This window comes from Penicillium canescens, assembly GCF_028828765.1.
Source record: "Penicillium canescens strain IBT 15451 chromosome Unknown utg000002l_segment0_segment0, whole genome shotgun sequence".
NCBI classification, from domain to species: domain Eukaryota; kingdom Fungi; phylum Ascomycota; class Eurotiomycetes; order Eurotiales; family Aspergillaceae; genus Penicillium; species Penicillium canescens.
This window is the reverse complement of record NW_026703964.1, coordinates 364,757-388,784: the sequence shown is the minus strand read 5'-3', so window position 1 is coordinate 388,784 and position 24,028 is coordinate 364,757. Positions and strand designations below refer to the sequence as shown.

The 24,028-nt window shown below is 47.0% G+C and overlaps 10 protein-coding genes across 10 annotated transcripts; 5 read left to right on the top strand and 5 right to left on the bottom strand.

The window, feature by feature from the left end:
- Window positions 1–867: 867 nt before the first annotated feature.
- N7446_001333 (uncharacterized protein) lies at window positions 868–1,304 on the bottom strand (the record flags this gene model as incomplete). The annotated part of the gene is made up of 2 exons (XM_058510082.1): window positions 868–1,202; window positions 1,271–1,304. The coding sequence occupies 2 exons, from the start codon at window positions 1,302–1,304 to the stop codon at window positions 868–870; spliced, it is 369 nt and encodes a 122-aa protein (XP_058375618.1).
- Window positions 1,305–2,671: 1,367 nt separating this feature from the next.
- N7446_001332 (uncharacterized protein) lies at window positions 2,672–3,658 on the bottom strand (the record flags this gene model as incomplete). Its single annotated transcript, XM_058510081.1, has 1 exon — window positions 2,672–3,658. One exon carries the CDS (start codon window positions 3,656–3,658, stop codon window positions 2,672–2,674), a length of 987 nt encoding a protein of 328 aa, XP_058375617.1.
- A 2,302-nt stretch (window positions 3,659–5,960) lies between these two features.
- On the top strand, window positions 5,961–7,155 carry N7446_001331 (fungal specific transcription factor domain-containing protein; the record flags this gene model as incomplete). The annotated part of the gene is made up of 2 exons (XM_058510080.1): window positions 5,961–6,803; window positions 6,940–7,155. 2 exons carry the CDS (start codon window positions 5,961–5,963, stop codon window positions 7,153–7,155), a joined length of 1,059 nt encoding a protein of 352 aa, XP_058375616.1.
- Window positions 7,156–7,191: 36 nt separating this feature from the next.
- On the bottom strand, window positions 7,192–9,114 carry N7446_001330 (glycoside hydrolase family 13 protein; the record flags this gene model as incomplete). The annotated part of the gene is made up of 3 exons (XM_058510079.1): window positions 7,192–8,492; window positions 8,564–8,693; window positions 8,758–9,114. The coding sequence occupies 3 exons, from the start codon at window positions 9,112–9,114 to the stop codon at window positions 7,192–7,194; spliced, it is 1,788 nt and encodes a 595-aa protein (XP_058375615.1).
- Window positions 9,115–9,669: 555 nt separating this feature from the next.
- N7446_001329 (uncharacterized protein) lies at window positions 9,670–11,367 on the top strand (the record flags this gene model as incomplete). Its single annotated transcript, XM_058510078.1, has 3 exons — window positions 9,670–9,862; window positions 9,916–10,629; window positions 10,697–11,367. The coding sequence occupies 3 exons, from the start codon at window positions 9,670–9,672 to the stop codon at window positions 11,365–11,367; spliced, it is 1,578 nt and encodes a 525-aa protein (XP_058375614.1).
- Window positions 11,368–11,754: 387 nt separating this feature from the next.
- On the bottom strand, window positions 11,755–13,658 carry N7446_001328 (uncharacterized protein; the record flags this gene model as incomplete). The annotated part of the gene is made up of 10 exons (XM_058510077.1): window positions 11,755–11,838; window positions 11,891–12,006; window positions 12,076–12,103; window positions 12,154–12,351; window positions 12,411–12,625; window positions 12,684–12,806; window positions 12,911–13,242; window positions 13,301–13,373; window positions 13,425–13,438; window positions 13,498–13,658. The coding sequence occupies 10 exons, from the start codon at window positions 13,656–13,658 to the stop codon at window positions 11,755–11,757; spliced, it is 1,344 nt and encodes a 447-aa protein (XP_058375613.1).
- Window positions 13,659–15,734: 2,076 nt separating this feature from the next.
- Window positions 15,735–16,151, bottom strand: N7446_001327 (uncharacterized protein; the record flags this gene model as incomplete). Its single annotated transcript, XM_058510076.1, has 1 exon — window positions 15,735–16,151. The coding sequence occupies one exon, from the start codon at window positions 16,149–16,151 to the stop codon at window positions 15,735–15,737; it is 417 nt and encodes a 138-aa protein (XP_058375612.1).
- A 241-nt stretch (window positions 16,152–16,392) lies between these two features.
- Window positions 16,393–16,587, top strand: N7446_001326 (uncharacterized protein; the record flags this gene model as incomplete). Its single annotated transcript, XM_058510075.1, has 1 exon — window positions 16,393–16,587. The coding sequence occupies one exon, from the start codon at window positions 16,393–16,395 to the stop codon at window positions 16,585–16,587; it is 195 nt and encodes a 64-aa protein (XP_058375611.1).
- A 1,538-nt stretch (window positions 16,588–18,125) lies between these two features.
- N7446_001325 (uncharacterized protein) lies at window positions 18,126–20,528 on the top strand (the record flags this gene model as incomplete). The annotated part of the gene is made up of 1 exon (XM_058510074.1): window positions 18,126–20,528. One exon carries the CDS (start codon window positions 18,126–18,128, stop codon window positions 20,526–20,528), a length of 2,403 nt encoding a protein of 800 aa, XP_058375610.1.
- A 2,294-nt stretch (window positions 20,529–22,822) lies between these two features.
- N7446_001324 (alpha/beta hydrolase) lies at window positions 22,823–23,872 on the top strand (the record flags this gene model as incomplete). The annotated part of the gene is made up of 1 exon (XM_058510073.1): window positions 22,823–23,872. The coding sequence occupies one exon, from the start codon at window positions 22,823–22,825 to the stop codon at window positions 23,870–23,872; it is 1,050 nt and encodes a 349-aa protein (XP_058375609.1).
- Window positions 23,873–24,028: the final 156 nt, after the last annotated feature.

Here is a 24,028-nt window from a genome sequence, read left to right as displayed (position 1 = left end):
CTCCTCAGCCTTAGGCACACTTCTTTCCCCACTATAAACTAAAATAAACTAATGTCTTAGCTAGAACTAATCTGTCAAGCTCATGTCCTTGGAACCTTCCAAGGTCCACACAAATACCCCCGATTGTATTGGATCGGTCGCAAACATATGGATCACAGCAATGTGGACCAAATTGGTTGTTACAGTAGTCTGACACAACTCGACAAGCATCAAAACACTCAAAATAAAAGCACTAAAAGCACACATACGTGCAACATCGGAACAGGCTCCCACCAGTTGAGTAGTTGCTAGGAGGGCTGTCACAAAGCATTTGTGTGGTATATATGACCTCATAGCTTACAGGATGGTAATACAGACACCATTTTCTCTTCCACTACCACGTCTAAGTGTTCTTCCCTCTCTGTATCTCCCACTGCCCTTGTGGGCGTACCTGGTTCGCAGACAGGCATGGTCGTGTTCCCCCTTAGGGTCTCCTCTTCACTAGGCAATAATCTGGTTATCCTCAATATCGAGCTCAGGCGTGGCAATCGTACCTCTCAATTACCTGAAGAACAACTGGAAATGAGGGGGCAAGTATTATGGTTTCCTCTTGAGGTTCGGCCTCGTTGTTCGGCGACTTAAGACATTAAATTGTCCTGAGTCACGCGTCAGAACAGGAATCTTTATAGGATTTCGGGTATAGCGGACAACAAATGGTCTTTGAATAAGTTAAAGCAGAAGGGAATCTTTACCACCATGGACATTAACCGCGTATGACCACATTCGTATAAGCATATAAGGGAATACTGACTTCCACGAGGCGATGTTCGACCACCGCCATTGAAGCTCAGCTCAGACCTCTTCGAGCCATGCTCTCGACAAGCTGCGTTATTGGTAGGTGATAGGCCCGCCAGATAGTTCGACAATGTGGTGTTCTTTCTCGGCATTGAGCTCTAACGGATGTGCTTGAGGCGTCTGAGGGTGGTATATAGAAGGGGAAGACGTAGATTGTTTTTCCTTTGCTTGTTGTTTGTTTCGACGACGTAAAAAGAACCACAGAAGCGCAATCAAGATCGCTGCGCCAGCGACACCACCGACGACGCCGCCAACAATCACCCCAGTATCGGTTTTCGAAGCTGGCTTTGCTTCATTAGAGCTTGTGGGTGTTGGAGATACGGTTGGAGATGCGGTTGAAGTAGTGGATGATGTCGAACTGGGTGTAGCTGTATCTCGTTAATCATATAATCAGCAAATGATCTACACTGGTCAAGGATAATATGCGAATATGTACCTGAAGCAGAAGAAATAGCCCCCAGCTGGGTCATGCTGACTTGTAGGTCAGACAACTGGTCTGCACATCCGACTCCCTGATCCTCCAATGTGAAGGCATGTTTGCCTCGTTCACAGCAAAACCCTTCACTCGCTATGTCAGAGGTAGACGAGTAGAGATCTGCCTTGCTATCGGCGCACTTTTTACCAATCAAATTACTGCAGTCGGCGTTAGATGGGCAGCAAATCACGTTGTACTGAGGCCCTGGGCAAAACGTATTTCCAGGACAGCAGGCATGAAACGGAGGAGTAGTTAGACCGCAATCTGTTTCGGTGCTCAGACAAGAGCCATTCCTGCGTAGTGCGTAGCCGGAGGTGTCAGACATCACAGCAACCTTGAATGGGATAAACACAAGGCTTTACTGTCGAGATAAAGAGCAAAAGATGTAGATAAAGGCTGTGGTCAAGAATGTAATATCAAGGGGAGCCTTAGTAAGTTTTAAAGAGGGTTACTAGCTGAATTGTACTTCCACTAGAGGGATGAATAGGTAGGGATGTTCGGGTAAAAGAAAAAGATCATCAATTTCCCCTGGCTGTATCCAACTCGGAAATTAGACCAACACGGGGGTTAGGGGAGGCATTCCTGAACCATTCCCATTATGGGATATCTGCGCAGCACAGACCAAGACCCTACATATGTTCATACGTCGCTTAACGTTAAACTACGTATACATGTATGTATTGTAGCGCCCTTGTGAATCATCTATAGCCCAGAACGAACTCACATTTCGGAAAATCCTTACTCTCGAAATTTGTTTTGATGAATAGCATTGGCACCTAGACCGAGGTGTTGCCGCAACTGAACTTGAACGACCATCTGCTCATACCTTTATCTGCGCATGGATGGCTGCTAAGGATTACCACTAAGTAGCAAAGATACAATTCTAAATCATTCCCGACCTGAGGCAGTGCTTCACCCGGCTTTATCAATTTGGCCCCCTCGAACCGCCTTTAGTATGCACCAGTACTTTGGGTGGGCCACAATGGGCGTAAATAAGAATCTGGATTTGTTTCCGGCCCCACTTCAATAATGTTGAGTACCACTGTGGGTCAAGTGTGTAGTCGATTTACTAGCCACATACGTACACACTCCGTATTATATCCACTTTTGGATCATACTGTATTAGCAACGATGCCTGTAGGAAGCACATAGAAAATTACGAGGTACTGGGCAGAGAAATCAGTCGCTTCAACCTGACTATGCGAAGACCCTCTTGAACACAGCACGCCCGTGATTTTCACTTATTCATCTCTTTTGTCTACTCAGCCGGCAATATAATGAATGTACATAGGTTCGAGATGCGTGAAAAATTGATTTAAACTAATGTATAGCTAGAATTGTAGACTCATTGCGAAATTCTACTCAGTGGTTTAAAAAGGCAGTCATCTCATCCATTGACATTACGATACGATCCCCGACAAAATTGTCTGCGATAGGGCGCCACCATTTATGATTGATCGATTTCAATCCTTTCTCATAATCAGACTGGCTTGCATCTTTCAGGTTCCATCCAAATCCGAGGATTTGCCAAGGCATGGGACCGTCTGCTCGATGAGCGTAGTCGAGAAGATTTTGTTCAAGATGACCGGAGTCATGTTTATCCAGTATGTGGAGCAGACTGATGTAGTAGTTGTAGAGATCTTTTGAGGGACGTAGAATAAGGAACCCATTATCCAGGTGACTCTTCTGGTCAAACCCTTGACCGGACATGAGTTGCGTATTCAAGTTCATCCAAGAGTCGTGCGGTGCGGCGATCATATAATTTTTTGGCATTTTGGCGGTGGGGTCGATGGTGACACGCTTGACTGTCGCAGGATCTTCGAAAATTTCATGGATAGGGCGGAATATGACAGAGTCAACGTTCAGGAACACAATTTTGTCGTATTCTTCGAGTTTCCACAGGTTCAACTTGGCGATAAGGCCATTCCAGCGTTGCGACTCGAGGGAACCCCAGTCGCTGCCAGGAGCCTCAACTGGAATTACAGTAGCTCCTTCTCTGCGCAGAACATCGCGGTGCTTTTGAGGTACATTTGGAGTGACCAAGATAAGAAATGGAACATTATCAATCCTATTCCGCGTGCGTGGGTTGCGGAGTAGCTGGAAGGTGAGTAGCCTTGCCGCTTGAAGGTAAGGCTCTTGTATATCTGGAAACTCCAAGTCATTTTCCGTCGTTAAAATGGTGGCAAAGGCATATCGGGGTGGCTTGGAGTTGTCCCTATCGGACAAGTTTGTTGATCCGTGATAGCCGAGGGTAGTGGCAACCCAAAGGAAAAGGGCCAGGCAAGTGCCGATTGCAGTCACTTTCCTCAGGTAAGGAGTAAACTTCGATTTCTTATGCACCAAAGACATTGCTGATAGGCAAGAAAGCCTCACGCACCTTCGGCTTTCGATCCCGAGAAACTTGGAAATGCCAAGTTGTGATCTCATCGACTAGTTTGATTAGAACTCGTGCCCAAGGAGGGTAAGATACACGTGATATTTTGGGCTATGTCGCGGTATTGCTATTACTAGACTCATGTTGCTCATGTACTTGGGGCCAAAAATCTTGGCCCCTGGTGTAGGCTTGGCCCCTGGTGTGGGGACAGAGACAGCGCTTCTCCAGGGCAAAAAGGATTCGGTAGGGGAACCGCTTTGGGCGTAACCCGTACATACACGAAACTACAAGTGTGAAAGAACCAATAATAAACCAATGGGCAATGAACAAACAGATGACTCCACTAGCATGGGCGGCAAGGATGGCAAAAGTACCGATCTACTTGCCTGCTGTATCCTGCGAGTCGCCAGAAAGAGTGCCTCAAGACTTCAAGCTGAGGGCCAAATTCTCGGTCAACTAACACTCCCAGCTTACTATTGAACCGCTGATTTGGTTATATTTACTATACTTGAATGGGGAGACACCTCACTCTTCGGGTTAAAGTCATCAGTAATTGCCTTCCATCTTTGAAATAATTGTACATTACAGACTCCGTACCAAGATCGAACTAGGAAGGAGCGCCGAGCCCGATGATCCCCGGGTAGACCAAGCGGCTGAAGGGGGCTGTAAAGTTGAAACCCTGCCGACACGGGAGTACGGGCCGTCGCGATCTCGCCGTAAATTGTAAATTCGTAGTGTTTTTCGCGCGGATGTACTTAAGGGCTCGAAACTGTCGATCATGCGATGTTCCCAATCAGTAGCCGTCTTACTGTACTAGCCCAACCTCGTGAAGCGAGGTTGGTCTCTTCCCCACAGGTAAAAACCCCCACAATAGGGGGAATTTTCATAATTTATCAACTTCCTAACTTATTGCACATATTTTCTACCATGAAAAGATGCGCCCAAACCCCAGTGTTTAAGAATTGGAGGGGGAAGCAAAGAATACAAGTCATTTATAATAAAGAAAGGCTGGACAGCTTGAAGAGAAAGAGAAAAGGGGGAGAGACCTGGTTGCCGAGCGTTATCCAATAAAAAGGATTGTCTACCGCATCTCAATAAAGCGCTGTCACTGGATCTGACCGAGGCCGATATTCGAAATCGTTTGCAGCGTTTTCATCCACTCGTCGGCCATTGAGTCTGTTAAGCTTGGTGATGGTGTCTGTTAGTGCTGGACGTGGAATATGGTTTTCTGTAATCGGGTTGTAAGAGCCGACGCATGGATTGTCAACTCAAGTAAAATACAGGGTTCATACAAAATGGTCATGTGTGTATATAGTGCCACTGATGCAGTATGGGACAGTCTTTACACAAGAGCCTCGAAACGAGTATACCGTTTCATATATTGTTTCGCCCTACTTCGGCCTCTGTTTTTTCACCTCCTTTTGTCCATTTTCGTGAGCCTCGGAATGTAGTTGTTTATATACAAGCGGGGGAGAGAAAGGAGTTATGGCCTATAACTGTGGATATCGAGTCGCTGCAAAGTATATGGTGTGCACATCGATGATATAGAAAAAGAAAAAGATACATTTTCTCGTACAGAATTAGACCTGGCAAAACAGGAGGGCCAAGTGGTGAGGATTCTCACCGCCGATGGCAATGGGAAAAGAGAGCAACCCAAGTATAACTCAAAAGCAAAAAAAAAAGCAGAAAAGCTAAGACCTAAGACCTGTTGTATATCTGAAGCTTTTCTCTACAGTAAGGGTTAATGAATGAAATGTATCAGTTCTAAAAAATAAAATTGGCTTCGGAGGCTCTGACCCTGCCCCGCAAATTTCGCCGAGAATTCTCCCGAGGCTTAAACTGCGCAACAGGTTGCTCTTCGCCTAGCTCATCAACGTAACCCTTGCTGCAGTTGAGATGACGAGACCACGAGCCTGTGATGCATGCGCTATCCGAAAGGTCCGATGTACTGGCAAAATACCTTGTTCAAATTGCGCAAGGGCCGGCTTCAAATGTGCATTCATGAAAAAATGTGGGAAATCAGGTCCGAAAGGTCCTCGAAAAAGCACATTGGCAAGGGTCAACAAGCAATTGCAGAACCTCAATAATGAGAACCATGAACCATGCGTTGCACCTCATTCGGCCTCCTTGTCAGTACTCGAATGGAAGTCAGCCATCGCATTCAGCGATGTCCTGGCGTATTTAGAGATATACAATGAGCGAATGTACCCAGTATGGCCAGTAATTGACATTATACGGCTGAAGACTGCACTCCAAACCAACCCAAATGATTGCGAAATGTGTGCTTTGGCTTTTGCACTTTGTGCAAGTACCGGTGCCAGTCTACAACTGGACCTCGCTCAAAACCAAGAGAACGACTCCTCTATTCCGCATGAAGGAGACGCGATGGCATTAACGGACCGATTTGCTGCTGAAGCGGAGCGATGTCGCTCAATGTATGAATATCGCGAAAGCTCCACACACGAAGCTATTCTTGTGCCTTTGTTCCTTCACATATATTATGGCACAAAATCAAAAAAGCAGACAACATCGCTGCTACTGCGGGAGTCAGTCACACTGTGTCAGTTGATGGGACTCGACAACGAGGAGACATATTGTGGCTTGAATACCGAAGAAGAAAGTTACATGCGAAGAACCTTTTGGCTTTTGTATGTCACAGAAAGAGGACATGCAATGCAGCATGGCACTGGGACTTGTCTTTCAGAGTCTATCAGTCTACCCTTAACTGACAACCAAAGCGAGCCTCAGGTACTGCAGGCTTTCAATAGCCTTGTTCATCTTTTTGTATCGGTTGATGGTGTTCTCATAGACGCCAACCCTTGCACCGGGACAGAACAGCAAAGCTGCAGCAGAGAAACTCTCTCTCGCATACAAAATGAGCTTCGCCAGCACCGTCAATGGCCTACAGAATGGAATGAGTTACAGAGGAGCGATGTCTCTATCACCCAGCAGTGGCTACGTATGCTTGTGTGGCAGCTCTCGTTGAGGAATGTCTCCATGTCAAGCGAACCGACTGATGATAGCATGTCTTTCATATACCCAGCCCATGTGTCAAGGGATGCGTTGCAGTCCATCTCGACTGTGTCTATGGATGCACTTGTTGCTCACGGCCCAGGAATGGTAAGATATTGCTTTGCTTGCAGTCTGGCTCCGGTACTGACAAAGATATTAGCAAATTAAACTGTGCGATATTACAAACACATTGCTAGACGTGATTACCTGTGTCCACTCTCTCCCACCTGATATGTTCGTTCAGACTCGCCAAATACTTCACGAGTTCTGCTGTTATCTTGCTAGATTGAACGGGAGCGGCGGCAGTTTGAACTGGCTTCAAAAGAGAATAGCTGAATCTGATGTTCCCCTACAGCCTGCCTTTGAGCTCCAAGCTTTATCTGACGCCGCCTACGAGACTACCTATTCCATAAACGAACGCATAGACGAAGTCGACGATAATAGTGAAGAGTCATATTAAATTTAATACAAATGCTCCTTCACATTCAGCTATTTTTCACGGCCGGAGACAACTTTGAGATCGATTGTCAAGTACCACGACAGCCTCGAATGGGCCCAATGTGATTTTTCCACCGGTGCTTTCCATCGATTTGCGTGTCTCATAATTTCCCACCAGAATCGTCCCATTTGCAAGAGTCGGTGATACCTGACTATTAACAAGCCAAGTCACCTCGTTTGAGGAGAAGTTTGTGATCACTACCACAGTAGCCTCGTCAAAGCATCTTGAATATACAAACAGATCATCGTGGCTCTCGTCAATAAGGGTGAATGATCCATACACAAAGACGTCCACCCACGTTTTCCGCAGACTGAGGATCTTTGCCCAATATTGGAAAACGCTAGATGGATCAGAAATCTGGGAAGCCGCATTCCAACTCTGGTAGTCATTGTTCACATCAATCCAGGGGGCAACAGCCCCAGAGGTGAATCCTGCAAATCTCCCGGGGCCCCATTGCATCGGCAACCGTGCATTGTCTCGCGATTTAAGTCGCATTTCCTTCAATGTCTGCTCATGCAGCTCCGGCTTCCCTCGAACGAACTCGTTCCAAAAGTTGATGGCCTCGAGATCTCGGAATTTTTCGATACCCCAAGTTTCCGGAATATTGACTAGCCCCAGTTCTTGACCTTGATACAAGAATGGCGTTCCACTCTGCAGACCCAAAAATGTGGCTAGCATCTTCCCAGACAGAGCGCGGTATTCTGGCTCCGCCGATGCAAATCGAGATATGCTGCGTCCCTGGTCGTGATTCTCAAGATATAGCGCGTTCCAGCCGTTGTTTTCATACATAAATGACTGCCACTTCATGACGACCGACTTCAAATCTTTGAGACGGAGATTGCCAGGAAAAAATTTGCCCTCTGCGCCATGATCAAGATCCATGATCTCGAATTGGAATGCCATGGCTAGTTCCTGACGATCGAAGCCTACCGCGTTCAAGATCTCGACTGGATCATAGACAGATGGCATTTCACCAACAGAGAATGCATCGTACTCCTGCAATACTTTCCCAATATCTTGTAGGTATTCATGAAGTCTTGGCCCGCAAGCGTAATATTTCGACCCCTCGGGATATGTCTTGCTCGGATCAACAGGTGCATCGGGGAATTGTTGGTCTTTACTGATGAAATTGATGACGTCCATACGGAACCCATTGACACCCTTGTCAAGCCAGTACCGCATGATTTGATGTACGGCAGCGCGTACTTCTGGGTGCTCCCAGTTAAGGTCTGGTTGTTCGGTTGCGAAGAGATGGAGATAATACTCGTCGGTTTTCTTGTCATATTCCCAGGCGGATCCTTTCGCAGTCGTTAGAAACAGTTTATTCTTTCATGAAAGCTGCGGAATCAAAAATAAAGACTCAACATACCACCAAAGTAGGAGCCCCAATTGTTCGGTGGCTGTCGTACGCCGTCTGATGAATACTTGGGCTTCTTCCAAACATACCAATCTCTGAACTGGCTATCTTTCGAAGACCGCGATTGTTTGAACCAGTCATGCTATACACACAGTTAGAATCTTTGTCCCGGAAGTGAAAAATAAAGCAGAAAGGCAGGAACATACTTGATCAGATGTATGATTCACGACAAGGTCCATGACATACTTCATCCCTCGGGCATGAATACCCTCGATAAGCATATCCATGTCCTTGAGATTACCATATGGCGGATGAATTTGATAATAATTAGACACGTCGTATCCCATATCTATCTGGGGTGACTGTAGAATAGGTGAGAGCCAGACTATATCTACACCCAGGGCTTTGATGTAGTCCAGTTCGGAAATGATCCCCGGTATATCGCCGATACCATCGCCATTCGAGTCTTTGAACGACGCGGGATAGATCTGGTAGACAGAGGATTCTTTCCACCAGGTTCTGCTGTTAGCTGTGGATGACTGGGGCTTGGATCCGACTGTCATGGTTCAGGTTGGGAGATATGAAAACAGTGCAGGGTTTGAAGACAACAATAACGCGATTAAAAGCTACGAAATTCAACAAGTTATATCCAAGTTGAGATGCCAATTTGCAAGATGTATACATGTACCCCGAGAATCTTCCCGAGAATTTCTCCGAAATTTACCAGCGCCACAACCGACTGAAATGGCGTCCGAGCACAAAGCGAAAATTATCCTCCCGATAATCTTCCCGAGAAACTAACCAGTAATTTCCCCCTGTTGGATTAGCGCTGTTCGATTTGGAGGGTTGGTCTACCCCAGACGAGAATCCGGGGAGGGCTGGACGCGTGGAGAAGAAGAGCTTGGACTCTCGGGCTCCTCACGAACCGAGTTTGTTGCCAACCTGCCGATATTCTCTCACTTGTTACAATTTTTGGCGACCAAAGAAATACATACCGGCCTCACGCATATAAAGGCCGCCATGGGACCTGAAATATCCAACTCCCTCTCGATTATCACTATTCCCAGCGACGGACGACATTGTGCATATCTTTGACCTTTTCCTTTCTATACACGAAGATGGTTGCTGCAGGTGTTGTGACCAGCTCAGGTGGAGATGTATACTGTGTTCTATCCAACAACACCAAAGATCGATGGATCAAAGACCCAGGTCTCTCCCGTCTCAACCTAGGTATAGGACTTATGTTCACTTCAGCAGCGGCAAATGGGTATGACGGAAGCCTCATGAATGGCCTGCAAGCTCTGCCTATCTGTATGCTGCCCACACATACCCCATATGGGGGGCTCGAGCTGACATTGTCACAGTCATGCAAGATCTTGGTGATGTCGATTCCAATATACTGGGCTTGATCATCGCCGGTGTCTCCCTTGGTGGAGTACCTAGTTTTATCCCAGCATCATATTTCGCAGATCACTTTGGGCGCAAGAAGTGTGTCGCGCTCGGATCGGCCATCATGGTGGGTGCATCTGTCATTCAAGCCGCCACACAAGGTCGATGGGCTTTCTTCGGTACCCGCCTTATGATGGGTATCGGGTTGGGATTTTCGCAAACTGCTGCTCCTCCGTTGACTGCAGAGATTGCTCATCCTCGACACCGTGGCACGGTCACCGCTATATTCCAGTCTGTCTGGTACTTTGGAGCAATCCTCTCTGCTGTTATTACCCTTGCGACTCTTTACCTATTCAATTCTTGGTCATGGCGGTTTCCTTGCTTGATGCAAGCATTCTTCCCAGCTCTGCAATTGCTTGGGTTGTTTATTGTTCCCGAGAGTCCACGGTGGCTGGTATCACAGAATCGCCGAGAAGAGGCTTTGGATATTCTCGCTCGTTACCATGCCAATGGAGATCGCACAGATGAATTGGTCTTGTTTGAATATCGGGAAATTTGTGAGGCCATCGAATTTGAGAACACAATGGCCGAGGATAGCGGGTGGGGGGCCTTTTTCTCTACTCGCGGTGCTATCCATCGTTTGATGATTTGTATTCTTGTTGGGTTCATGATCCAGTGGGCTGGAAATGGTATGTTTCACGCTTCTTTCGTCATCTGCATTGAAAAACTTAGTACTAACTTCCGTTCTCCGGATAGGTATCGTTTCATACTACCTCGCACCGATCCTCAAGAATGTGGGCATTACCAGCTCAAGCCAACAGGCAGGTATCAACCTTACGCTGCAAATATGGAACGGCATCTGCGCAGTGGGCGGTGCCCTCGCAACGGAAAGATACGGCCGGCGACCACTATGGATGATATCGACCGCATTAATGCTCGTTTTCTTCTCAGCCGTAACTGCACTATCCGCTGTCTTTGCAGAGAGACACATCAAACCAGCTGGTAGCGCTTCTGTTGCCATGCTGTTCCTCTTCTTCGGTTCATATGCCATCGCCTATACCCCACTGTCAATTGCGTACCCGGTCGAAATCCTTCCTTATCATCTGCGCGCGAAGGGTTTGTCGCTTTGCTTGACGGTAGTCTTTGCTGCTGGGTTCTTCAACCAATATGTCAACCCGATCGCATTTGCTGCTCTGGCCTGGAAGTTCTATTTTGTTTATCTTGCCTGTCTCGCCGTGTTTTTGATTTTCATCTACTTCTTCTTCCCCGAGACGAAAGGTCGCACCCTGGAGGAGATTGCTGTCGTCTTCGATGGCCCTGCTGCCCATCCGAGCTCCCGGCTCTTTGTGAAGTCAGAAAAGCAAGAAGTTATTGATGCTGTAGACGTGAAATCTACCAGCAAGACAGAGATAGAGCATATTGCCTGAATTTTCAAGTGCTTTATATCGTTTCGGGAACTCAATCGGACGCACTTCACCGGCTGATCTAGCATTTCAACAAAACTCTAATAGGAAATTTCTAAAATCTATATGAGTAGCTCGAGGCACTCAAAAATGGGCAAAATGGAGGCGAAAAAAGAGAGGCTAAAGTAGGCCGGAAACATTAACGAGCTTCGCCCGAATCAGAGGCTGATAAGGACAAGTCTCTTAGTACAGGTTCTTTAATATGTTCACTAATTAGTCCTGTACTCTCAGGTAGTTTAGTATGTAGCACCATTGGCAAAACAAATGCTTGTCTGGGCCCACGCTCTGTGATCGAAATTATTAAGGCGATTCTCAATGAGGAAGAAACGATCCTGGCCCGTCTTACGACAACTAGTCACTTGCGCTACATGACCAACTGTGGTGGGAAGCGGTCTCATTAAGAGCCCGACCCGAGACATAAAGACCGGCTCCGCACTAAAACACATTAGTATTCGACGGAAACTAAAAGGTGAATGCGAAAACTGACCATGAAACAACCGATTGCAAAGATGACAAGGTTGAGAACAGTCAAACAAGCCTTTGAGGCAGTGGAAAAATACCGGCCCTTGTTCATGTAGAACCAGAAGACAGCGGGAAGAGCAACTGTGTCAAATATTCACGTTAGCATTGTCCTGCAGCGAGGCAAGCTTTGAAGAAGGGATAAAAACATACAACTAAAGATACTTCCAAACAGTGCGCTCTTTTGGGAAGTTAGCATTGTAAAGCATCACGCAAAAAAGCCAAACATACGACAAAACTAAGAAGATCATTGAATCCCGGGATTGACTCGGCAATTATCCAAGCAATAACCCAAAGAAGACCTCCGATTCCGATCCATGTTCCAATGCCCACAAAGCTTCTCTTATGCATGTGAGCAGAGCCGCGCAGGACCCTGACGTAAACGTATTTGCAGGCGACGTGACCAACGACTATACCAGCAATGAAAACCTATAATGCATTAGTCAAAGATGCCGGCCTTGTATATATGGAAATTGGGCAAAACAAACCGTTGGAATTGCGAGGCCATAGCAAATCTTCTTCATGAGCGGACCCGCCGAAGAAGGAGCGGGAGATTTGACATTTGGTCCGGCAAATCGATAGATGACCAAGCCAGATACAAGATACATGACGCCATCTGTAATCTGAAGCATAGCCAGAGACTTGGGGAAGGTTTTCGGATCTTGTGTTTCTGCTATAAGACCGAAAAAGGTCACATGGGCAACTAATGATTGAAGATTAGCCATTGTTGTGCCTGCGAATGAAAACGAATCAAGACGTACTGAATCCAAACATGATATTGCAGAATGCCAGGAATCCTTCATAGAAGCTGACCTGTCGGACGACATGGATTTCAATAGGACCCTCGGATTCAACCCCGATACTGACCATGGTCACTATCGTCGCTGTAAGAATACTTACAAACGCTGACAGGAGAAAAGTAGAATGATCAGCCATCTTTGTTATATGAATGATAATCTTATCACCTGCATAATTAGGGTATACTCACAGATAAGTGATAACCAATATACTTTGGCCATTGTGCGTGGAAGCGCACCGAGGAAGCAAATGACTAGCGAAACGACACCAAACACAATACCACAGGCTCCGTTATCAGTGATAGTGCTGAGTACGATTGTTCCTGTTAGGATGTGACTTGACATAACAAAGATCAGAAGTAAAAGCTGTCCGATCTCCAGCACTATACGTCCGGGGCGACCGAATAGGATTTCTCCTGCATCGCCCATACTATGGACATGCGGGAACCGAATCTTGAACTGCCCGATAATATAGCCAGTATACCAGGATAGTGTGGATAAAAAGACAAGCAGAATTGCAGCTCTATGATTCAGAGTTAGTTATGTGTAACTGCGGCAGCTGCCTGTCTCATAATACATACGGAACCATTCCTAGAACAGCAACAGTCGATGGAATAGAGAGAATTCCCAAAGAAGTATTTTCAGCAATCATGACTACAAATCGTTCTTAGTAGATGGCGGGACTATTAAAGGGGTTCCTCTCACGCATTCCACATTGCCTGTGTAGTTGTTAGGTACATATTGTAGCCCTGACCCACGGATAGGAATAGAAACTTACCACCAGTTCATCGTCCGATATTTCACTTCTGCGACTTCTTCAGATCCAAACGGATCATCCCTTGCTGGCCCTGAGCCTTTTCCCTTGGTATCATCTTGTAGCTCTGGGTCGTTGAATTCGACATCAGAAGATAATACGCGTTGTTCCCGATCTTCATCCATTTTCCGTGACTCAGAATGAAAGTGAGTAAGCTTGATGAACGGGAGTCAGAGAATGATTTGGAGTTTTCCACTGTCAGGGTTTTTAATCTAAGTGGACCTCTCTACGAACACCTAGGCTAACTTTTTGATCGAGATAAAGTGGGACATCACAGTTCCTTAGATCCGCATCGCTGGTTATTCTTTAACAATTACATGCGATCGTGTCACTAATACCCAGAGCCTGCGACTAGAGCCTCTCCACATAGGCGAGGGAAGCTTGTCTGACTGGGCTACTGTATGGATTAAGCATTCCAGAGTGTTCTTTCAGCAATTGTTTCAGAATCAGAAATTGCCGCGCCGTACCACGTTTGGCCAAGCCAATTGCCCCTTTCTCCAGATGGAGTTTTTTTCACAAATTAAGCCATCCCGAGGTTAATAAGGTATGCGTGACTAATAAATATCACGTATTCTTTTGACCTGGCCAATTATATTCGTTCTTTTGTGGGTATTTTCCAAGTGGCTATGGAAAACACGATCTTAGCGTAGTGGTATAGTGGAGAGGTGAAGAATTGGACCGTCTTGGCATGCCGATCCGTTGTTCAAGGAAATCTGCCTGAGGCAACAATTCAGCTTCTCTTTCCGACATTGCATGTTTCAAGATTGTCTCTTTGATTAGATAGGAGGAGATATCGCTTAAAAGGATATTTGAATTTATTCAAGCTGTCTGCTGAAATAGCCAATCTTCTACCAGTCCTACTGTTTCGTTTCCACGAGTAAACATGCTGTAAACTTAGAAATAAAAGTAAAAAAATAGTTACACGGAGTTCGATTTCACATAAAATTGATCATAATTATTGTGTGTAAAAGTTTTTAAATACTCATTTATTTTAGAAAATGGAATATTTAAACACCTTTTGATATCGTTTGTGAAAGTATATATACGACGTCGAACGTCGTCCTGCATGCCGTTGAAAATATCAACGTACAGGGAGGATCTTCTCACGGTATGTAGTTGTGTAGTCATTGAGCCGGCGTTGATGTTTGTTTGTAAGTAACGATATGTTTATTGCCGTTTGTCTACCGCGTCCCGGCACTGATCTCGGGATTAGATGCGAGTAACAGCTGGACAACTGATGATTACGTGCAGCTACCAAAATATGAGTGTACAAAACTGCTTGGTCGAGCCAACTGACCCTCCATAATACTGTACAATTTACCGGTACTTCATCCAAAAGTGCTGTGATGGCTCTCTCTTCAACAAGAAATAAAATTGAAATATCGTTTCATTTCTCAATTCTTGTCAGAAACGCGAACTTTGTTTCCGACTAAAACGGATAAAACGCATCCCGATTCCTTTCAACATTCCCAAGGTCAACATTTGATACCCACCAATTCACCTTGTCCCTGAAATCATTGACAGCCCCTCGAGAGTCAAAGTTGAACCGCTTCTGCTCTATGTCATCAAGCCAAGTCTTCAATGCTGGCTTCAAGTGATCCATGAAATGGCTTGGCTGAAAATTCCACTTCCCCTAAGTGTGTCTGTCTTAATCGGAGAGTACCCAGTGAAGGCTAAGGCCAGAAGTCTTGTTCTGTCTTGTGATATCAGAGTGAGTCCAAGAAGTGATTGCATAGAAGGTACGTACAAACCCGAACACCGTTTAAAGGGAGTCCCGGGAACAGAAACTTGTCTGTTCTGTATGATGAGCGTAACACACTCTGAACTTCTTCTTATAATGGCCTAGTATCATTACAATCTCCTGTTTGTTTTTCATCAAATGATAGAAGTCTCAATTAATCATTTACTTTCTACTACACAAGCACAGTAAACCAGCAAATCGAAAACCCACAACGTTTCATTGAGCGATAAAACTATATATAGCCTTTGTATTCACATAAAGGAACGGGGAAAACAGACATGTTCATCTGACAAAAACCCGAACCAAGGCAAGACATAATGAACAATAGCACCTTAGCCAGACGAGCCTTATGTAACATGTGGGACGGCGTGGTATGTTCGGTGGGACTGGAATCAGGTGCTATCTCTTTTCACCCACTTATAGATGGGACCTAAATCCAGCGCTAAATGTTGGTCAGCAACTAAAATGCATATGGGAGCGAGGGGGAGGGGTTATATACGGGAAGGATGTTAGAAACAGCGCAGCCCTTGCTAACGAGGTTGCCAACGGTGGCAAGAGCACCTCCTCGGCCATACTTGGTGGCGACACCCTCAATGCAGGACCAGTATTGGCAGCCAGCGGCACTGCCGTCCTTGCCGATGTTGAAACCATCGAGGAAGCTGTCAACACATTGGTGCCATTCCTGGTACTCGGCCGGAGAGTACTTATTGACCTGAGCTGTTGGAGCGCCGTATACAGGATTGTACTGCTGCTGAGGAGGGAATGGCTGGTACTGTTGGGGCTGTTGGGCCTGCTGGCCATACTGTTGCTGAGGCTGGCCGTATTGAGCGGTAACAGCGGTGGCCAGAACGGCGATGGTGGCGACAGAGAACTTCATTTTGATGAGTCTTTCGAGAGTTAGTAACCAGTCTCCGATGATGTCCAATGGCAGAGCGTACTGTATGTTGTTTGTGAAAACGTTGGAAGTGGTTGGAAAGCTTTGCTTTGCTTTAGAGATGATAGAATGAGATGATGATGGATATGAGAGAATTGGCTGGGAAAGAGCTAGGTACTTATACGTTTCTTCTCCTACCTGGTTGTCTCGGCTTCATGCTGCTTGTCCTCCAATACGCACCACAATGTCCAACAAGGGGAAGGCTGTGGCTGATCTCGTTAAAAATTGCAGCTTTATTGCTGCCAAAGCACTCTTCAGCTCGCCACAATTGACTAAACCCTGCACTACTCACATTGCACTCTCCCTTGCTCCTTTACACTACGTTATCCTTGTGGGTACCTATGGAATGCCTAGCTACTCGATTCCCGTTACCAAATGATCCACCACAGCACGTCACTATAGATCATAAATCCCTCATAGCCTACATCGACTTGAATTGAATACACAGAGCATACTTAGCTTCGAGTAACGATCAGCCAGGTGGCGGGACGCTACGACAAACTCATACAGGCGAGTCCCTCGCAACCAACAGTGAATACCATCCTTACACTCCGTCTGAAAACTGTCTATAATTGCTGACGATGTAACACAGACCAACAGCTTTAGGATTTCTCAAATAGCGGTCTATCAGCTATTGCTATTAATCTTCATGCCGGACCATGACGGTGGAATTGATCATGTGGGGATCTACACCTAGTCAGGCCAGGGACAATTGTCACTCCCCGTTTCCTTTTAGCTAGCGGGTATACCAAACCAGTAGTTACAGTATCTTGATCTAGATCGTTTAGAAAAGAAACTACAAGCAAGATTGTATATGACTGGCCAATGCGACCGTGTCAGTGGGAACCCTAATATAGTAGTCCCGTTTTATCTGTCGTAGCTCCCGGCGAAACAAAAGACCACGGGGCTAGTTTGATACAATCCTGACTGACCTCGAAACAAGCCATATTGGTATTATGGACCCATAAGACACGTAGTAAGTGTGCATAGCGTGAAATTACATGGTCAAGTTTCATAACATCAATGTTACACATGCAAGTTAAGATTGGATTGTGGCTGGCTGAGCCAAGTGCCGGCAATCCATAATCTGCAAAACCTGCATAGACTGCATATTGTGGGGAACCGAGTAGTGATGATCGCGACTCGGGCCGTCCCATAACCTAAATGATGGCTCATTTTCACTTCGTACGTTGGGTTTTGCCCCAGATGATTTCACTTGTAGATATTCACTGCAAAGAACAATCTCACCAGATGGCATTTTCTTGATGATGTATGTATTATTACAGTGTGTCGGGACCATATAGGCCGCGGATGCAGGTTAAATTTCTGCAGCACGGCTGAGACCTATCTCAACCTCCCTGCATACCTCTTATGTGCCAGCATTATTTCTCATTCGTCTGAAAACAGAAGAAGCAAAAATATAAAAAATACAAATAAAAGTTAGAATAAAATAAAGAGAAGTTACACAAACTCCTGGACCCCGAGATCGTCCGGGGCCCCGTATTCGGCTGTTCTCCAAAGCTGCAGGAAACCTGCACTAGTGGGATTAGCCCCAAGCTCTCAACTGCCGTGTAACACCTGACCAATATTGATAGACAATGTAGCTGAAGAAGTATTAGCTCCATTAACTTCAGATCTCAGTTTCAGTTCCATTTTCGGCGGAGGCATTTGATGCAATGCTACATCCGCGATATCCCTTCACAGCCCTCATGTATTCCCCCAAATGTTGTGAGCGGCGAATGATCTGCAATGTATCTGTCTAGACCAGAAAAAAGAGGGGGTTTTGACATTACAGGATGACAAAGGCCTGTGGCTCGCTCGAGAGCGAAGATCTTGGAATAAATGTAGATATAAATAGTTGACTATATCACCTGGCTGTAGGTACTCCTTCAGTCATTCAGATCTTTCATTGACACGATGAAGAAGATCCAGGCGGTCTTTACTGTGCTCTTTTCAGTTTCGGTCTGCCAGGCTGAGTCTAGTTTCCCTGGCCAGACCGCCCTTCGAAAATATACCCTCGATGATATTGTACCTACCACCGACCAGGCTTCTGGGCATGTCAAGTGCTGCCCCACCGGCACAGAGTTTGATGGCCATGCCTGTATCCTGAGCGCGCCCATCTGTCCTGATGGAAGCTCTCGTGTTGGAGACAAGTGTGTCTTCCATACGAATCCAACCTGCGATGCTGGATATGAGCTCAAGGATGGTCTCTGTGTTACCACTCAGCCCCCTACCTGCGACCAAGGAACCATTCCGCAAGGCGATCACTGCGTCCTGGAAGGGGGTGCTAGCTGTGGGCCTGGGTATCTTTTGAACGGCAATGTTTGCGTTGCCCAAGGACCCCCTGTCTGCCCAGATGGTGAACGCTTCAACGGAAGGTCTTGCGCATCACTCAACGGACCGAAGTGCACGGATGGTTCTAAGCTCGAAGAAGGTGTCTGTGTTGATGAGAAGCCACCCAGATGCCCCAAAGGAACTTCCTTCGACACGACCGGTACACGATGCATCTCGGAGCAGGTGCCAGGTTGCCCAGAGAACACAACTCCTCGAAACGGACAATGCATTTCGAATATCGGACCTCAGTGCCGTGATGGCAGTAGCTACAACCCCAGAACTGAATCTTGTACTACTATCGAAATGCCTCAGTGCCCACCCGAGACGGAGCTGGACAATAACAAATGCATCTACACTGGTCAGTTGCAGTGTGAGATGGACACAACTCTCTCTATTAGCAACGCAGCTGGCTCATCGCGCTGCTGCCCGCTCGACATGGCATGGAACGGAAAGATTTGTCTCACAAAGGCGATTGATGGCAAGTGCCCGGATGGGAGCACTCCGATCAACAATCGGTGTGAGAAGCATTCCAATCCTCAACCACACTGCCCGCCAAACTTCAAATTGGACAAAACTCGCTGCGTTCTGCAAAGCTCTCCTCGGTGCCCAGAAGACAGCTATCTGGACGGAAATCAATGCACCCTTGTAAAGAAGGCGGAATGCGCACAGGGAACGGTTCTAATCGGTAGTGACTGTGTGCTTCGAGGCCCTCCTTCTTGTCCCCCAAACACCAATATTGAAGGAGGCAAGTGTGTCAGTTATGCCGAGCCAACTTGTGATGAAAATGCCACTTGGGATGGCAAGCACTGTGTGGGTAAAGGTGGCATCGTATGTGAAGACGGAATCTATCAAGGTGGAGATTGTACCACTGCGAGCCAGCCCAAGTGCAAAGATGATGCATCATTCGATGGTACCCGCTGTGTTTCGAATGTTTCCCCCAAGTGTACTTCGGGATCTGTACTTAACGGAGATGGATTGTGCCTAACTGCGATTCCTCCTCAATGTCCTCCCAATACCAAACTGCAAGGCGGGAACTGCGTCTACGGAAAGCCCAGCTGCGCCCCCGATCAACGTCTTGTCAATGGGCGGTGTGAGAGTTCAGAGGGACCCGAGTGTCCTGAAAAGTTCTTCTGGAAGGGTGGAAGGTGCACCCGTATCGTCGAAGAACACTGTGAGCCTGGGTTCACCCTCAAGGACGGCCAATGTATCTCCGGCGCCACTCCTAATTGTGGAGATTTTGTATTCAATGGCAAGGCCTGTGTTGGTGAGAAGCCTCTCTGCCCTGACGGAACCCACCTCGATGGAGAGAACTGCTTCTCCAACATCGATCCCCAGTGCCCGCCAGGTTTCAAGTTCAATGGCAACAAATGCAGCGCAGATCAGCCCCCTCAATGTCCACCTGGCACCATACATGACAAGGCTACCCAAGATTGTGTCTCAGTAACAGAGCCTCGCTGCCCTCCCACGCAGAGATTCAATGGTAAACACTGCGCTATTGCCTCTGGCGAGTGCATGGAATTCCAGTTCTGTCCCACTGAATCCTATGGAAGGGGATGCCAGTTCACTCCCGCTGGTGTTATTTGCAATGGATCGAAGTTCCAGCCGCAGCCGGATATCGGGCCCATTGGACCTAATGCCGGCGAGACAGGATTCCCGAGCGGAGAATTCCCTGTTCAGCACAACATTGGCCAAGATCAGGTTCCCATCCAGCAGCCTATTTGGCAGCCAGACAATCTTGGAGTATGGCATCAGCAGCCCCCTGGTCATCCAACTAGATGGCAACCACCGCCACAGGGCAACCCCCATGGTGCTTGGCAAGGACAGCCGCCTAACCAGCAGCCTAACTTGCAGCCAGGCAACCCTGGGGTATGGCGTCAGCAGCCCCCTGGTCATCCAACTGGATGGCAACCACAGCCACAGGGCAACCCTGGAGTATGGCGTGAGCAGCCCACTGGTCACCAAACTGGATGGCAGCCACGGTCGTAGCCCAACCCGGGTGTGTGACTTGAGCGGCCTCATTGAGTTGGCTAATAGCCTACAATACCGTGATAAGGCAGCCATGAGAAATTTCAATGAAGTGCCCCGGTATGTCAATCAATCACTGGTTTACAGGCTCATAGATCATCACAGCCACAGCAGGGCGCCAGTGACTATGAACTATTTGTTATAGTGTAGAAGCAGTGACTATCCGGAGGTTCGATCCAGCTGTCATTCCTGTCTACGAGGTGTTTCTTATGTTTCCGTTCAATCCGCATCAGCGGTAACCACTGTCATTACAAGTCTTAGTTTGGTTAGTTATATAGTGCACTCACTTGATATTAAACCAAATCTACTTTCAATTATATAACATTGCGTTTCCTCTGCAATGAGAATTTTCCCTAGTCTCTTTATTACCAAAACGTCACGGGTCCCACGTAAGTTGTGGAGCGAAGAAGAATGTTTAAATTAATAAAGTTTCGAGGTATCGCCTACTTGCCGAAATATATATTTTGGGGTAGATCTTCCAACCGATCTCAAGTTTACAAGTACTCTGTGGTGTACTGAGTAAATATTATGTATCCATGCATTCAATCTTCTAAGATATATTTCTAACGCTAATCAACTGTGAGACGCGAGGGAGGTTGGGAAGTGTAACGCGTCTGGGCGGGGAGTATATCAGCAGGCTGCAAGTAATATGATTCGCGTGCAGCATCACCTTTCGATTCATTGATCCTCTTGAAGCCTCGATCAAAGTTTATGATGCATATAATGTCGCAAATAACCGTTGCCGTACTCAGTGCCAGAGATACAAAGGCAAAGAGGAGCATTCTGTCTTTTCCATCCATATTGGCTCCAAAGAGAACAATAATGCGGCTGATCGAATACGCTATCACCTTCGCAGTAGAGGGGGAAAGTTTATTACAACAGGGCTCATGAGTGTGTACACAGCGCAACTGATGAAGTATTGGGTAGAGTCTACACGAAAGCCTCGCACTATATCGTTTCACGCATTGTTTTTGCCTACTTTGGCCTCTCTTGTTCGCCTCTTTTCGCTTATTTTCGAGCGTGTCAACGAAATTATAGCTGTTTAGATAAAAGTGGGGGGCGCGAAGGTGCTTATGGCCTATGACTGTATATATGTCTCTCGAATGCTTCGGAAGTGCAATTGTGACTCCCTAGCCGATATAGCATTAAGCCTCGTATTGCTGCCGTAGGTGGAATTTCTAATTTCGAGTTCAAGTTATTCCCATTATGTCCGAGCCGGGAGAGCCAAGACTTCATTCGTAGCCAAAATCTTGGCGTGTCCAACCGGCTGCATGCTCATACTTCCCATCCAATCATGACCGTTGTAGAAAGAGAAAGGCCCTCCACTGTGGCTATGATATTGCGAAGGGTTTCTTGGCGGGACATCTCGACTCAGTAAATTAGGCAGCATGATTATCGAACGTCATGGATGCAGATCATTACCAGGTTACTGAGCCAACATGGAAGCAAAGTCAGCCACTAGAGGCCATGGAGTACTCCGTATGCCATACATATGTGGCGACCCAGCCACATAAGGTAAAGACATGAGAAGTTAACGGGTAGAATTACCCTTTTTTGAGTCTGGACCGATCCCACGTCGATCATTCAGACCTGGGGAACATGGACACGACAATGATCTATGCCGTTTTCACGACTTCCGGATCTGTTTTGTCACTTATTGTCTGCATGCAGTAACAGAACCAGGCTACTATATGATGCAATTCATCACCGCATAATGGACTCGGCTTCTCGTTTGTATCGTTGCAAGGAATGTTACTTAGAACAGCTCTCTCATTAGGCACATTGTCGCCATTTACCATGGAATGCTTTATATTGAAGGATTTTTGTTACAGAATACATGTGTGTGTAATATTTGATGGCTGAGTACCTAGTGGAGACACAACATCCAAGAAACAAGATTAAGGTGTCAGCATCTTGCATTAGCGCCAAACCTTACATTAAGGCATGAAGAATGAAAGCCGTTTGATTACATATGGAATGCGCCAAGCATAACACTCAGTACTCAACACCTTGTTTAGTTCGCATATAATGTTATCAGCGACGCGTGGCTTCGGCATATCCTGCAGAAGACATAATGTATTTCTAATCTCGGATGCTGACTTTAATATTCGTGACAAGGAAGTGGCAGGGTAAAATAACCCCACCGCCAACTATAAGACCATCGGTCTGTCGCTGTAGGCAGATAGCACCCTGTTCTCAAAAAATCGTGTTGTGATCTCAGTGTACACACTTTCCTCCCAACCGACGACAACACCATGAAAATAAACAAAGGGAACAAAGCCGTGCTCGGCCTCATGGCCATCAGCAACGCGATCTCGGCAATGGCACAGAATATGTCCTACGGAGCAGACAACTTCTACCGCAGTGACAATGTGACGGTCCAGCCGGTCACTTTCCCAACTCAATATCGGACTACTGTCGCCGGTAACATGTTCATTCTGAACAACCTCAATCGCAGTGCCGACATGCCGGCCGTCATCGTCGGCCACCCCATGGGTGCAGTGAAAGAGCAGAGCGCCAATCTGTACGCCGCCAAATTGGCCGAACAGGGCTTCGTTACAATCTCGCTGGACGCCCCGTTTTGGGGCGGCAGCGAAGGTGAACCACGCAATGCAGTGTCGGCCGAGCTCTACGCAGAGGCGTTCAGTGCTGCAGTTGACTATCTCGGCTCGCAAAACTTCACAAATGTGGATCGTGAGCGGATTGGAGCTCTCGGTATCTGTGGCAGTGGCTCTTTCGTGATCAGCGCCGCGAAGATCGATCCGCGCATGAAGGCCATCGCGACCTCTAGCATGTACGACATGGGTACTGTTGCCCGCCACGCTCTTCGCCACTCCCAAGACGTCGAGCAGCGTAAGGAGGTTATTGCTGAGGCGGCGAACCAGCGCTGGACCGAGGTGGATGGTGGTGAGGTTCAGTACACCAGTGGAACCCCGAATAATCTCACAGCAAACACGACTGCGGTCGGACGTGAATTCTACGATTACTACCGTACCTTCCGTGGCGAGTTTACGCCTCGGGACACCACACCGGAGCTGACAACACACCCAACGCTCTCGAGTAACACGAAGTTCATGAACTTCTACCCGTTCAACGACATTGAGACCATCTCACCCCGTCCGATGCTTTTCATCTCTGGTGACCAGGCCCACTCGCGCGAGTTTAGCGAGGACGCTTATGCGAACGCGGGCGAGCCGAAGGAGCTTTTCTGGGTGCCCGGAGCTGGCCACGTTGACCTTTACGATCGCACCGAGCTTATTCCCTTCGACAAGCTCACCCACTTCTTCCAGACGAATCTCGTTTAGAATAAGGGGGATAGTGCAGTGGAATGAGAGGTCGCTCATTTGTTTCTGGCCTTGATATCAAGCGTTCCGAACTGTAGGTCTGTGGGAAGAACTGATATAGACTGTCGGTTGCGTCTGCTTAACAAGCCTTTTTGTCTGAACAGTTCATCGATGTAC